General features: G+C 44.0%; 3 protein-coding genes across 6 annotated transcripts in view; 2 read left to right on the forward strand and 1 right to left on the reverse strand.

Annotated features, from left to right (window-relative positions):
* Window positions 1-6,938, forward strand: part of HRAS (HRas proto-oncogene, GTPase) — a 59,494-nt gene extending 52,556 nt beyond the window's left edge. For all 3 annotated transcript variants that reach the window (XM_083698633.1, XM_083698631.1, XM_083698632.1), the window contains 3 exons: window positions 1,425-1,584; window positions 3,020-3,144; window positions 6,658-6,938. In XM_083698633.1, the coding sequence (XP_083554759.1) occupies window positions 1,425-1,584; window positions 3,020-3,139 (280 nt within the window). In that variant the 3' untranslated portion in view covers window positions 3,140-3,144; window positions 6,658-6,938. The remainder of the gene's footprint in view (window positions 1-1,424; window positions 1,585-3,019; window positions 3,145-6,657) is intronic.
* The window catches only part of RNH1 (ribonuclease/angiogenin inhibitor 1), a 151,610-nt gene that overhangs the window by 21,265 nt on the left and 115,040 nt on the right, over window positions 1-15,305 (forward strand). The window lies entirely within an intron of this gene.
* Window positions 13,425-15,305, reverse strand: part of LOC310852626 (uncharacterized protein) — a 90,625-nt gene continuing 88,744 nt past the window's right edge. For both annotated transcript variants that reach the window (XM_083756207.1, XM_083756206.1), the window contains exon 16: window positions 13,425-15,302. The gene's annotated coding sequence lies outside the window, so the exon portion shown is untranslated. The remainder of the gene's footprint in view (window positions 15,303-15,305) is intronic.

Raw genomic sequence — 15,305 nt, forward strand, 5'->3', positions numbered from 1 at the left:
GACATTGACTCAAGAGATGCACGACGGCTTTTCCAAATCACTCTATCCTCAGATTCTTGATGAGTTTGCTACAAAGCATTCCTTCAAGAAATGCCTCGTGCACACGCACATAAGCACTAACCTCTTGCTCAATTCTCAGTGCTGAACATCAGAAAAACAGGGATACCTTGAGTCATTTCTGACCATAAGAAAAATACAGTGAAATACTCACTTCTATTTGCACAAATATTTTATACACATCATCCTGCATATTCCCCACTCCCCTTGTAGGTTAACAAAGCTACGCTTTTGTTTGTAAATTATTATCATTATTGTTATTGGCTGTTTGTGTCTGCTGAAAGCTCAGAACCCCAAGCATGTTTGGCAGTGGTTCTGCACTTGGGTTGATACCAGGAGACCTCTGGTATAGCTCCCTTGCTGTTCTGTCCTGGCCCCTGTTTCATTTGCCTCCTGTCCCTCCATTTTGTTCCGAAGCCCCACACCTTTCTGTGATAGGCCTGTTCCTTTTTTTTTGCATCAAGACCATGGGTTTTAATTTGTTGGCAGATGTGTGTGGATTGGTAATGTTCCTGGCATTCTTTGAGGGGTGGGGAGGGATTAGACTTGAGCTGCCTTCTGGTGTTTTTCAAATCTGCGGTTCTGCGAGTTCTCACCTTCTACCACTTCAGTGTTTGCTCAAACGCCACCAAGTTCTGCATAAACAAATATTGTGCTAAATTAAATTATGCAAGACATATTTCTCTTGGGGCACGAGGCTCTTCCAGTAGTAGCAAGATGCCTTAATGCTGAACAAACACTGCTGAAGTGTCATCGCTACTGTGGAAGAGATGTTGTAGTAAATGGCCAGTGTGAACCTTGGCCTTGATAAACTTCCTTCTGTGTAGAGAATTTGAGTTTATTTAGCCTATAACTTTTCAAAAGGGGCAGGACACAGATTGCAACCTATATATCTTCACTGTACTGTTTTTGGTGCTTGCTAAAAACTTGTTTATTTAGGCAAGGCTAGAGCGCGCAACCCCAGAGTCATCCGCGACTGGTCAGGGGTACCTTTACCTTTACCATTTTTACCCAGAGATGTAAAGTTGAGGTGTGTTTTAAGAGGCTTTTTAAAGTATACTTTAAATTCCTGGTTTTATTTACATTTTGAAATGTTTTGATCCATTTTTTTTTAACTTTTGCCTTTATAATCAACAATTTTCAGGCATATTTTATTTAAACCGCTTAGATATTTTTTATGATGAAGTGGTATACAAATTTTGTTAAATAAAATAAACGCAGTATGTAACCCTACTTGCAAAATTGGGAGGCAGAGAGTGTCTATAGCAACATTCTGCTTTGCTTCATCGTCTCTGATCAGGATCTTAAAAATGCAGAAAATGGTGGCTTTTCCTTCATTTGCTCAACTTCTGCTTTCTCCTCTGCAGGGAGCAGATCAAGAGGGTGAAGGACTCTGATGATGTCCCAATGGTATTGGTGGGAAATAAGTGTGACCTTCCAGCCCGGACTGTGGAAACCCGGCAAGCCCAGGAGCTGGCTCGGAGCTATGGGATTCCCTACATAGAGACATCGGCCAAGACTAGACAGGTATGTAGCGGGCAGGTGTGCAATTACTTTCCACCTTTGGAACGAAGAGAAGAATCCAGTCTGTACTCCCAAGAAATCGTTTTTTAATGTGTTCTTCTAGCTCTCTCCTATGAAAACTGAGCTATACCTTCAGTAGAGGATTTCTAAAGCTTTGGGCATGTGAACCAGATGGGGATTCTGCTATCCTGATATCACATCTCAGCAAGTTGCAGATTTGGTGTGTCAAATTATTGAGACTGAATGAGCGTTTGGCCCCAATTTTCAGGAAGAGCACAATTTTCATAGTGTGGCCTTCCAAGTTTAGAAGCCTGCTTTGAATGTTTTTCTGCCATTTCTCTGGCTCGGAGAAACCGTCCAGCTGTTGTGGTAATGGCAGAAAGCCCTGTCTCCCCACCCTTCTCTTCCACTCCCTTCCTGGTAGCCTGCTTACCTTCATGTGTTGTACAGAAGGATGGATGTTGGGCTTTCCTTTTCCTTTGTATAAGACTGCTGCATGATTGACAGCAGTGAGGCTGGCACGTAGCCCCACTGAGCAAACGCCACACATGTGCTGTCGGTCTCCCAGTGCTCCAGCTGCTAATTACGCAGCAGGTTGTGTGGCCTCTGCTGATGGCCCCTGAGCGCTGGGGAACATAAGTGTGAATTACAGAGGCTGGGATTGAGAATGATTTTTCCATTAAGGCGATGCTTGGATAAAGCTGGCAAGTAGCCTGGTTCAGCTACTGGCTGCAGTCTTCTAAGTGACAGCGAAGACAAGGATTCAGCCGGAGGCAGTGGTTCTCTAGGGACTCTCACTCTGCTGTTCTCTACAAGCCATTTCCTGTGCCCAAGTTTAGGCACCTATGCTCAGTTAATGGTCTCGCATTGGAGGCATGAGGTCAGATAAAGAATACACAGAAAGTGCTGCTGTGCTCATGGGAATAACCAGTGCTATTTTTCCAGAAAAAGAGGTGACAGAACTCACCTCTTGTTCTCTTACAATGGCAATGGCACCCACCTGAGAGGTGCGTTCTGGCTGGGGGCAAAAAGCACAGGGAAATAGCAGTTTGCCATATCCTTGTATGGCCTGTAGTTTATACCTGGCTCTCTCCATGTGATTACAGACCCACAGGCAGTACAGGTGTTTGTGTGAAGACATAGGTCAGTCTGTGAACCAGTCGCTGGTTGAACTGGTGTGTTACTAGTTCACAACAACAGGGTATTGTGTGTGTCCTCGATTTCTGGAATCTAACATCCATATTTCCAAGTACTCATCTATACTATAAAAGAAGTAGTGTTTTTTTCTTCACTAGTGTCCATGCATTCAGAACCAACCCCATTGACAGCAGAAAATGGATTCTCAGCAACTCTTTTGGGTGGACATTTGGTGTTGGTGAATATGTATGTGCGTGAGAGAGAGGGTTTGTTCTCAAGACACTTTGTTGCTCTCTCACAGGGAGTTGAAGATGCCTTCTATACTTTAGTGCGGGAGATCCGGCAGCACAAACTACGCAAATTGAATCCCCCAGATGAAAGTGGCCCAGGCTGCATGAATTGTAAATGTGTGATATCATGACTAAGGTAAGATGGTGGGGAAATGAACAAAGCATGTAGGGGAAATGCCCACTTCCCCAAATCATCGGCTGCAACTTAAGTGCTTGAAGAGTTCCTTTTACCTCCTGAATGGGGCAAAACCAGAAGCAATGAGCATTAAAGGCACTGTGCTGAGTTCCTCAGTCTTGTTCGCAGTTGTTCTTATTTATGAACTAGATCAGGCATCCCCAAACTCGGCCCTCCAGATGTTTTGGGACTACAGTTCCCATCATCCCTGACCATTGGTTCTATTAGCTAGGGATGGTGGGAGTTGTAGTCCCAAAACATCTGCAGGGCCGAGTTTGGGAATGCCTGAACTAGATGGTGTCCCTGAAGCATTTCGGAAGGTAGGGTGTGGCTGGTGCAGTTTGCAGCCTGTGTTTTACAGTTCTAAAAGTGTGTTTTGATCACAGTTACTGGGGGAGATGCTTCAGACTAGACTGGCTTACTGTCAAAGATGAGTATGAATATCTACATTCACTCTATGGAACTGAATGTATAATCTACCCTTCCTGTGTAGCTGAGCAGTAAGCAGAGCTTTTCCCTTCTCTATGGAAGCAGCAGCTTGTGTGTTGCTTTATATATAAAAAAACGACACTTAATTCTACTCTGCCTGAAAAAGAAGAGTGAATGGATGTCAAGTCAGTTGGGATCTCCCAGCAGACCCCATTCTTGAGCTGTACCTAGGGCAGCTATTGTTGTTTTAAAGGGGGTTTCCAGATGTGCAAATAATCCAGATGTCTGAGAGCATTTCCTCTGGCCGGGGTTGTGAGTTTGGTTGGGTGGGGGGCCATTTCCTGTTCTTTTGCTGCTGAAAGTGCACAGATGAATCCCAAACGCTCCTTAAACTGCCTGCCCTGAGAGAGATGCTACTGCCAACAGCTTGTGGGGAGGAGAAAGCCCTGTTCTTGCCAAATGTGTGTTCATTTCAACACCCCCATTCACTACCCTCGTTGTTTGTGGAATGTCAAGGTCTGGCCTTCCTGAACTCCTCTCTTTCTCTCTCTTACTAGAAAGCTGCGCCAGTGGGGAGTGCATAACTTGGCAATATGCTTATAGGTGTGGTCCCAGCTCTTTTGTGGAGGAAATGGGAGCTGGCTTTCCCGTAATTATCTGCAGTGCAAATGGGATCCAGCTTTATGTTGGACAGCATCTTTCTGAAAAAGCAAGCTGTCCCCATAAGACTTTGGAGAATTGCATAAGCAGGGGTAAAGCTACAGGAAGTGTGATGTCTAGGATTCATAAAAGGGGAGCAGTGGAGTGACAGGGTCATGCAAAAGAATAGCTTTCCAGCTATAGAAAGCTTCTTGCAAGTTTTTATCCCACCACCATAGCTCCTATCTTTACAGAAGGCGAATTCCCTTTTTTGGGTTGCCATGCTGTATGTTCATGTAGCATTTGTTTCTTGTAATCCCCTATCTTCCAGCGTTGCCTATTATGTTTAATGCTGGGAACAGTGTTTGGGCGCTGTGGCTATATTTCCTTCCTCTTTGTCCTAATGATGGCCAAAAAAAATAATTTGAGTTTGAGCCATTTCTGTCCACATGACCTGTGTCCAGCCTCATCTTATATCTGCTTTGAGAAAAGCAGCTTAACACTGAATGCTAGACCCAGAAGGATGAATATATATTATGATAGCCAGGCCTTAGCCTTCTTCATAGATAGCTCAGTTGGTAGAGCATGAGACTCTTAATCTCAGGGTCGTGGGTTCAAGCCAAAAGGATTTCCTGCATTGCAGGGGTTGGACTAGATGATCGTAATTTTCCCTTCCAATTCTGCAGTTCTATGATTCTAAGCCGCCCCACGTGTATGCAGAGTTTAAGTCTGCCTTCTGAGTTTCCAGAAGGGAGGTACTTCAAGGAAATGAGAGGGCAGCCACACATGCATTCATCTCTTCATTGCCCAACACAAAGCAGAGCTGAGATCATAGTGGACTTAAAGCCTCCTTCTGTCTTCTAGTATCAAAGTAGTAGTAGCTGTGAGACAGCAGAGCCATTCCCAGTGCTGTAACTGTGAAGGGAGCAGCAGACAGTAGCCGTCCATCCTTTGGATAGTTATTTACAAGGCTGGTGTTATGCACTAAAAACAGGTGATGGTACTGTTACTGCTAAAGCACGTGATCGAAGGCATCACAGATTGGGCCATGCATTCTCTCCAGATTTGCCTATATTGGAATCCCATGGCTAGGCCAATATCCACATGCAGCAAACACTGTATGCTCAGTGGATGGGTAAATCAGAGAACTTGGGTAATGGACTTTAAGAGTCACAGCATCATCCTGAGGATACTAAAGAGTACTGCACCCATTTTTCCTGCAAGAAATGGAACCTCAATGAGAAGTTCAGCATTACCAAATATTCTACAATTACTGACACAAACATTCTTCCTTCATATTCCTAGTTAAACATTGATACTATTTTTATACTGTTTTTTAAATTTGCTATGCTTCTTAAAACAGCACAGCTCAATGGTAGCGAAAGATGAGATAGGCATGGCCAAGTGACTGGAAATTAAAGCAGTTTTGATGCTTTCTGTGGCCAGCTGGTGTTGTAAGTTGACTGACAAAGAGTCTCCACTGTGACATCATATATAAGCCAACCTGTCACCACCAGCAGCAGGTATTGAATGTCACACATGGGAAGCTTTTAAGCCATTGCAGCCAATGCCATTCTTTTTCAAGGGAGACCATTCACACAGTCTGCCTGTAAATCATTGAGGGGCAAGACACCCTGTGTTATATACATGAACATGGGAATCTGGATTTAAATCTGGTTTAGGAAGAAACTAAATTCAGACCTCTTCCCAGAAGAGAGCCATTGCTATTAAAATGCTGGCAAAATTTAGTGAACTTCGGATTGTGTTCGTATTATTCCCTGCTGCTCTCCCATCCCACTGACCCAACCCTTCTTAGCTTCTTCGCGGTTGCTGTGTCATGTGCTTTCAAACCATGCCATGAAAAGTTGGAAGGAACTAGAGTCAGTAAAAGTGGGGGGGGGGGAGAGAGAAGAGAATTCTCTGTAGCTATTAAGTTCAACACCCCAAAATGCACTTGGCACTAAGCAATTTGCCCTGTTGTGTAGTAGGTAGCTTTTTAGCAGCTGCATGAACTTACTGCTCTACTTGTCAAGAGTCAGCTGTAACAGAGCACCATCTTCTTATTCTAAGCATTAGCTGTTTGCTGCAGAAAGGCCGCTCCATGAGTGGTAACATGCCTCAGAGTTGCTGCACCCACAGAGTCCACACCATCAAACCTCGAGAAAAGAGCACACTGGAGAAAACCGTGTCATAGAGCTGCTTTCTCCAAAGCAAACTGTCCCCCCTTTGGATTTCTCTTATTCTGCAAAGTTATTTTCTGTGTCTTTTGGCATTGTTTAAAACAGTGTGGTAGGAAGAATGCAAAGTGTCCATTTAAAGGTTCCTGAAGTGTGTTATATATTGGGAAACCATGTGTGCTTAAGGAAATGGTGAGCTGTTCTAATATCTGTCTTCTCTGCTCACCAGCTGACCAGACTGTGACTTGGAGGGATTTCCACTGTGTAGTGCAGAGACAGAGGCGACATGAAAGAAGAATCAAGTGGATTCAAGGGAAGGGGACAGATGAGATGGTGTCTGCAGGCCCCAAGAGCTCTGCACAGACTGTCTCAAAACTTCACCAAGGCCTGCAATGAACTATTTTTAATTTTTATTTTTGAAACGCTCCTCTCCTCTCCTTGCCTCCCTCCCCCTCCTGGCAACTTGTACAAAGCCACAGATGGAAGTAAATTATTGTATGATGGTCTTGACACTGGTTTCTGCATCTCTGTCCCTATTCCCGAGGATTGACTGGCATTGCCTGTTCTTCTGGAGCAGGCACTGGCAGAGGGGAGGGGGAGGCCCATGCAGATTCAGCCTCTTTGAGCTCGCCTCCTTGGCTGGGGCCAAAGCCTAGTTGGAGCTGTGGCTGTGCCCTGGCCTGTTTTTCTTTCAAGAAGCCTTTTACAGAAAGGGAGCAAATGTGGGTTGAATGGCTCCATCACTGTCAGAAAGAGAGTTAGCTGTGGCCTGCAGAAGATCATACCTCTTCAGAAAGCATTGCCAAGAAATTCCACCCACTGACACTCTGCCATTCTATAGTGGTAGGGAAACTCTCTACGGGTCTCAGCCATTTCTGGGGGTGAGGTGGGGGAAGACATATAAACATACCTCCTTTATGAATGGATTCTAAGCCAATTCTCAAACTGCTGTTCCCAGAGTTGGGTTTCATTTACCTTTGCTCCTGTTGGTTTACATTGGCATAAACATGGAAGACGGTTCCTACTCGTTGTTCTTGGCAATTGTTAATTCTCCCCTGTCCTAAAACAACCCAGTGAGTTTTCTCTGTGGAGAGTAGTACTGCCTGGTGAAAGTTCCCTTCAGGCCTGGAGTGGGGGGTGGGGGAAGAAGGGGGTGTTCCTTTGCAGCATGTCACTCCCCCCCCCCCTTTTGTGGTGTTGGGAGGACTTGTGTGTATGTGTAAATATATAAATGACTATACAGCAGCTTGTTGATTGCAACTGAAGGATGTTTGATTCTCCGTTTTAGTCGCTGTGTTTCACTGAGCCCAACTTCTGTTTCATCCATTAATTTACCTGATGGAGTTTGAAGGAGAACAGCTCTTTCTTGTCCCTTTTGTGGGGGGGGGGGGGCATTGGGAGCTGTGTTGTCTTTCTTCCCCTGGAACCATTGTGTCTTATGAAGGGGTGGGGAGGGGTGCCTAATGGACAAGAAATGGTCACTTGTTGGCTTTCTTCTTTGTTGTAAGTTTGGCCATTTCCTGAGCAGTTTTTTATGCTTGTTGCCTGTGCTGGGGCTGACTGCATTGATGTGCTTGTTGCAAATCTTGTGAACTTCCTGGAGGGGCAGCTGGTCTCTGGAGGCACAGGAGTGTGTTTCCTTGTTCCTGCTCTGACCTCTTCTTTCCTTTGCAGCCGCTGTGCCTATGCTGCTGCATGCACAGCTCAAATTCCTGCTCTTCAGGTAGCAGCTCCTCTGTATTAATGTGACTGTACCAATTATACTTGCTGTTTTGTTAAAGGTTTTGCCAGTAAGATAGTCAAGCCAGGTGCTCGGCCCTAGCTGAGCTAAGGGAAACAAGTTCCTTCCAATAATTAGGTGACTGGTGTGGATTTTTAAAGGGGGGGGGGTCGATCCAATGTTGGAGGTGTAAACGAGAACCCAAATCTAGCCTTAAATGTTATTAAAAAGTGTTGTTCTCAAAGGTGTGTTTATTTTTGAAGTTGAGTATTTGCATGTTGCATCTCGCTGGTTTGATGCCTTTTTTCTAAAGTTTGCAGAGTATTAAGTCACCTTTTTGTGCTGCATCTGAAGATAGGACTACACGCTCTCACTCTTGAAAACAAATGCTCAGAAATCTGTCCTATCTTAGTCCCACCTCCATGGTTGATCTTCTTGAACCGAGGCTGTCTTTGGGAGAGGGATAGCTGTTGCTTGGTAACAAAGATGACTCAATACAGTTGCATACTCTCTTGACAAATTATTATTATTCCTACCTTTGTGGATAACTTCTATTCTCTACAGCAGGGGCAGAGAACTTGTGGCCATCTACAGTTCCCATCAGCATGGCCAGTAGCAAATAGTTCAGCAACATGGAGAAAGCTAGTTTCCTCACCCCGTGCTACAGGTTTGTTGGATCATGCAACCTTAACAAGGCTACAAATGAACACTTGCTTGAGGCTACTACAAAAGCAGAAATGGTGAGCAGGATCTCCTATGGGGCTCTTTGCAATTACTTCTCATTATCTCAGTTTGGCATGGCATTTGGTGGGGAAAGCATCTTTGTACATAGGTCTGCTGTTATAGACTGAGATACATGGGCACATAGGTGTGTACACATACCTGGACAGCAGATAGTGGCTAGATATCCAACTACTGATTCAGAGCTGAGGACAGAGGCAGCCTCTATAGTTCTGCCATTTGTTAAACAAGCACCTGTAGCAGGGGTATGATGATGGGAGAAATAAATATGGCACAAAGCTGCTATTGTTCCTTGAATACTTTTTTTGGTTCCTTGAATACCTTTTTTACAGTGAGGTAAGCATGATGTGAGGTTGTCTAAACTGCTATATCACCACAGTCCCACCACAACAGATGTGCAGAAGGAGGCATGACTAATCTGACAAGGCGAACGTTAGTTTTGCCCTGATGGTGGTTTTCATGCAGGCAGCTGGCACCAGGATTCTGAAGACAACAAATGGGACACGGCCCTTATGCCTTCCTGTTTTCTAAAGGTCTGCTAGTACAGTACTATTCCAACCCATAATTGAAGTTTGAGGGTGAAAGAGTCCCCCGCACTTAGGGAAGAGGGGTTACTGCATGTGAATCCAAGTGAGTGACTTTTTTTCTTTATGGAACTGATGCTGGATCCCTTTAGAGAGCAGAAGAAATTCCTTTCTGTCAAGGATAGCCTGCCTTGCTCCTGAATTCAACCAAGCTGGAGAAATCCACCTAAGAGCTGGCATAGGGAACTGGCTCATTTGTTACTGCCAAGCTTCAAAAGAACCCCCTAAAAGATGAGTGAGAAAACCCACATTTAAATCTAAATCACAGGCTTGGAACAGCCGCAACCTTCATCTGTGAATTTTTCCTCCTTGCTATATGCAGTTCTAGCCTGTTATGATAGAAATGTATCTAACAGAACAGACTAATGATAGGTTGAAATTGTCCAAGCTAAAGGAAAAACATAGGTTCTACAGCTGGGCTGATGAACAGGCTTCACTATTGTTCTGTTTTCCCTGCTGTTGCGTTTAAGTTAAAAATAGGACAAAGAGCCATGCTTGGGCCTAAGTCCACTCCAGGCCCTACTTAGCAGCCATTATTCAGGACTGACTCATTGACTGATTAGCAACACAGGCAGGAACTCTTCACAAAGGGCGGGGGGAAACATTGGCTACCACTAAAAAAAAATAATTGGAGCACCAGGTTGCAAAACTCATGTGAACAACGGATGTACAAGTCTTGAGGGCCTCCAGTGCAGTTAGCACCTTCCCTCTGAACCAGTTCAGAATGTTGCTGCTGTTGTCCAAAGTCTCTTGTTCAAACTCAGTAGTGCTTAGTCTAAAAGAGAGGACTTCTCTTACCCCGCCGAAAAAAGAGGTGTGTGTACTCATGCTTATTCCAGATGTTCTGGTTTGCTTGAAAACAATATATTGCGAACTTGAAGACAAGTCATAACATGGAAAAACTATTTTAAAAATCCAAAATGTCTAAGCAGGGTGGGGTAGTGCCCTCTTGTGGCTGCAGCAGTCTCTGCCTTCATCTTCCTTTGGTAAGGGAAGTCTCTCTGCAAGTTGTCTCCTGTTCCACTTTCTATGTAAACATTTGTGAGGAGGGAGGACTGACTGGGCACAGAGAAGTTAAATTTGCACTTTGGTCCTAGCCCAGTGAGAGCATTTCTTGATCAAAGCTTAAAGGAATGAATTGTAAGGAGCACCTCTTGCTTTCAAGGGAGCTGATATGTAGGAGAACGTCATGGCACACAGTGTGCTTATTAAGAGAAGGCGAATGTAACGACACTTCCAGCTGGTTCTGCAAAAGTAGAAGCTAGCTTATTAAGCAAGCAATGCTAATTAAGTACTAGCTAAAACACTCCTGTGATACATAAAATCAGTGAGCACAGCAAGAATTCTTAAGTTATATCTTTTCATTTAAACTAGCAGGATATTTCCGTTAACCTAAACACATTCTCTGGATGTTTAGTTGCGAAGTCCCCCCCCCCTTTTTCAGCCAACTAAGACAGTAAACCTGCACCTGGAATATCCCACTTCAGCCACAAAGACAGACTTACATGCTGGAACTCCTCCATAGGAAAAAGTTGCACAGATGGAGGGAAAGATTGTAACCTAGCCTTCTTCCCAACTCCCTAGTTTCTGTGCAGTGAATTAAACCACTGGCTATGTCTGAACTGCAGACACAGCAGTGGTTGGTTGTGGCAACTAGGCCTACATTAAACTCAAAGTTTTTTTTTTAAATTACCCTATCCTTAGAACCAAATAGTCCATTCAACACAAGTATCTGATGATTGCTGTTCTGAGAATCAATAAAGATTTCAGTCTCCCCAAGCAGCTTAGTGTGTTTCAAACACCTGTGCCCTTCCTCTCAGATTGCTTCCACGTGGTTCCTCTCTCACATAGCAAGCAATTCAGAGGCGAATACCTGCTTGTGGAGCCTCCTCTGTGGTTCACACCCACACTTTAAAAAGCTGTCAGCACAAGTGGCGACAGTGTGAAGACACCCACACTGTGAGCACAGAAATGTCTCAAAGCATTTCAAAAGCAGCCTTCATCGATGGCACTTGAAATATGCAAACTTCCAAGGTTCACAAGGTGCTGCATCAGGCTGCAGAAAAAGAGCAGCAATGGCAGTGATTTTCACAGCCCATTCAGTAATATACCGTAAACATTGCAGTTGCTGTTTCCCCACTGCACTTGCATACAGTTCCAGTAACTTAAAACTGAGGGGAAAAGATATGCATTATTTAACTGATTTTGATTTTCCTCGCTTGAGACCAACATAGCAACCAATAACACCATAGGCATCTTCGAGTACCCGCATGTTGTACACATCTTTTGCATCGGCTACTATTGCCTAAGAACATTAGAGCAGACATGTATCAGACATGAGGACTATCAAGTCCAGCATCCTCTTCTCACAATGGTCAATCAGATGAATATGATGAAGAAGATAAGAGTTTGGATTTGATATCCCTCTTTATCACTGCCCCAAGGAGTCTCAAAGCGGCTAACAATCTCCTTTCCCTCCCTCCCCCACAACAAACACTCTGTGAGGTGAGTGGGGCTGAGAGACTTTAGAGAAGTGTGACTGGCCCAAGGTCACCCAGCAGCTGCATGTGGAGGAGCGGAGACGCGAACCCGGTTCACCAGATTACGAGTCTACCGCTCTTAACCACTACACCACACTGGCTCTCTTGTAGATGCCTACAAGAGACCTAGAAGCAGCACGGGAACCCAGCAGCACTCTCCACACTGCTGCTCCCCATTAAGTAGTATGCAGAGGCATAACGTCACCAATACGGGTGATAGTACACAGCTACCATGGCATTAATAGCTTTATCCTTGATGAAATTACCCAGCTCCCTTTTAAAGCCATCAGTCTTGCTGACCATTGCTAACAATACCTTGTGGTAGTGGATTCCGTTTATGTCCTTTTGTCTTGAACCTTCCCATATTCCGTTTCATTGGATGATCTCATGTTCTAGTATTAACAAGGGAGAAAAAACTTACTCACTTTCTCCCTGCCATGAATAATTTTATAGACCTTTACGTATCAGCAACAAAGAGCAAAGCTGGAATTAGCTGCTTATGGAAGAAAACACAATCCATCTGAGATGCATGTGATTGACATCTGATCTGCACTGTAGAGGGGAATAATCTGTAAAACTGAAGAATTTGCAAATTATTGCCATCCTTGTAAATTATTGCTGTACTTTAAGTAGTGTTCTACCTTTTCAGAACCAGAAGCTCAATTGTGCATTTAGGGGCCCATTCCTTTGTCTTTTTAAAGGCTATATATATGTGGTTCTGTTGTGACCCAAGTTCAGTCAGGCTGTTATGCAGCAGTGAGTCATGACCCACGACTTGCAGACAAGTTTTAGTTTATCAGGTCACAGGCCACAGCCTACAACTATTGCATATTCCTAGCGTGAAGTACTATAGAAGCAGAAAACTAGAATTTGCCTGCCATTAGCCCAGAAAGGATATTAACCATCCCAGGACACACACACACACACACACACACACACACACACACACACACACACACTACTGTCCACATGAAGGCAACTCCAAAGTTTTGGCGCCATCCCAGCAAAAGATTACCTGAAATCATTGCTCCCCAGCTACTACAGAGTGTCTCCAAGCAAAATACATCCTTAGCCAAGGGAATAGTGCTGACAAGCAGTGATCTAGCAGTGTTCCATGTTGGATACAAATATTACCTTTCAGGCTTGGCATACCTGGTGCTGCAATAGTTAGGCCAAATTTATTCTAAGTAAGATTCATAGGATGAACAATGGTGAATAACTTCTAGTTCCCCTCCTCTCCACATCTAACTTCTTCCAGCAGCCATAGGAAGAGGCCCAGTGCCCATGGGAACTCTTGGTGCTCTCTAGCTGAGTGGCTTAGCCCAGCCCAGCCCAGCCCAAGAGCTCAGCACAAGAAGGGATGTGAGAAATAAATCCACACGTGTCAAATTACAGAATCAATTTGCAGCCGTTTGTGCTAAAATTTAACTGTTATTACAACCATGTAAAACACAGCATTTGAACACTGTACAGTCCTTCTGGATCAGAATAAAAAAAGTGAATGGTTTTTGTTTTGCCCTCCCACCCGCCCAGCCCAAGCATATACATAAAAAGGCATGAAAGCAATAATACAATACACGGAGTTACAGAGGAAGCTCTCAAGAAGTGTAAACAAGAATAGCAATTAAAATGTAATAATAAAAAAGACAATGGCAGCAGAGCGATCAAAGTGCACCAAAGGACCAATCTACTGAACTGCAGAGGTTACAAGTTTCAACAATGGAAGAGTTTCCAGAACCTCCATGCTGAATTTCTGCCACATGGCTGTACTGTTTCTGCTCAAGTGTTGGATCTGATCCAACCCCTAGCTGAACATTAAAACAATACATCTTGGCTACATGCACACCATTTGGGGATTGGGGTGGGGGGGAGGGAGTATTTTCCTGAGTTCCTAAAGAAATACCGGCTCCATTCCCCTTACTTAGGAAGGCTGTAGGAGCCATTCATTGTTTGCTATAGAGCAGGTGAAGTTGCTGTTTGCCTACTTGCACAAGTAAGCGTCTTTGCACTGAATATTCCACAGCCCCCACCAAGCACACACATTATTTTCAAGGGAGATATTGTACTTGTCCTGTCTTGACTTACAGTGGGCATGCTCCTATAGCAAAAGGTGGCAAACCTGAATAGGAAATAATGGCGCCAAAAGAAAAATACCACTAGCAAACCTCTCTAGAGCTCTTTGCAACTAGACGTGGTAAATGCATTGTTGTCCAAAAGTAGGAAGCATTAAGCGTACAAAACATCATGTAAAATAGTGCCTAAACTAGATACCGTTGAAATCCAATTAGCTTTCTGCATATGGCAGCCTAGTTTGTACAAGGGCATCCCTAATATTGCTAGAATACTGGACAAAAAGTTGCTCCTTTTCTAACTCCTCACTAGTCCTCTCCAGTTAAATACCCTCTCTTACCTTTCCACATAAGATGCACTGTACTAGTCCCTCTTGCATCCTATTTGGAGTCTGTTTTACACTCTTGCATTACCTAATCCTCTCTTTTTGCTGCAGGCACCCCAGCTGAATTCTTTAGCATTCTGGTCCACTTCCATAATGTCTCAAAGGTCTTTCATCAGGAAATTTAATTGTGCTGTTAGAGCAGAATCAAATTGGTTTCCTATCTGCACGTGACACTGAATTAAAATTTAGGGTGGATAATTTCAGGCATGCGCACCAAGGTAAGCTCTCTTATGCCCCTTGTCACTCTCACATTTGCTTTGGTCCCAGTGCCATTTCCAAGAGAGAGGTTGGTCGGATTTGAGGGAATTTCGGGGGGGGGGGGATAAATAAGCAAGGGAAACCAAGTACCATGCCCTCCTTTCTACTGTTCCAGTTTGAAACATCAGCTTCCAAACTAGAATTGGAACAGGCCACTGGCAGAGAAGAATGTTTGCATGAGCTTGACAACAAAGTCCCTCAACAAAGAGATTTAGACAATAACTGCAGATAGAGAATGCTTCCACCTGGGTTTTAACATGAGAATGCTGCACACAGGGAATGTTGCACATATGAACATCAGAGATCCTACTGGGTAGGCAATGTTTATCAGTTTTTACCTGGGTGGCTGTACTGCCTAGGGAAATCGTACATTTTAAATACATCTAACATTAATTACTATTTCATCCAGGTTTTACTAATACCTGCACAACTGTTATTATCTGAATGCCTTTTCAAAGCACAATATGCACTGTGACCAACTTCTATATGTAAAGTTACATTTTACATTTCTAATGTAAATAAGACAGTTACACCTCTAAAGCATTAGAAAGATGGGTGGATAGCCTGCCTTATCCTCTA

This window comes from Podarcis gaigeae, assembly GCF_964106915.1.
Source record: "Podarcis gaigeae genome assembly, chromosome: 1".
Lineage (NCBI taxonomy): Eukaryota > Metazoa > Chordata > Lepidosauria > Squamata > Lacertidae > Podarcis > Podarcis gaigeae.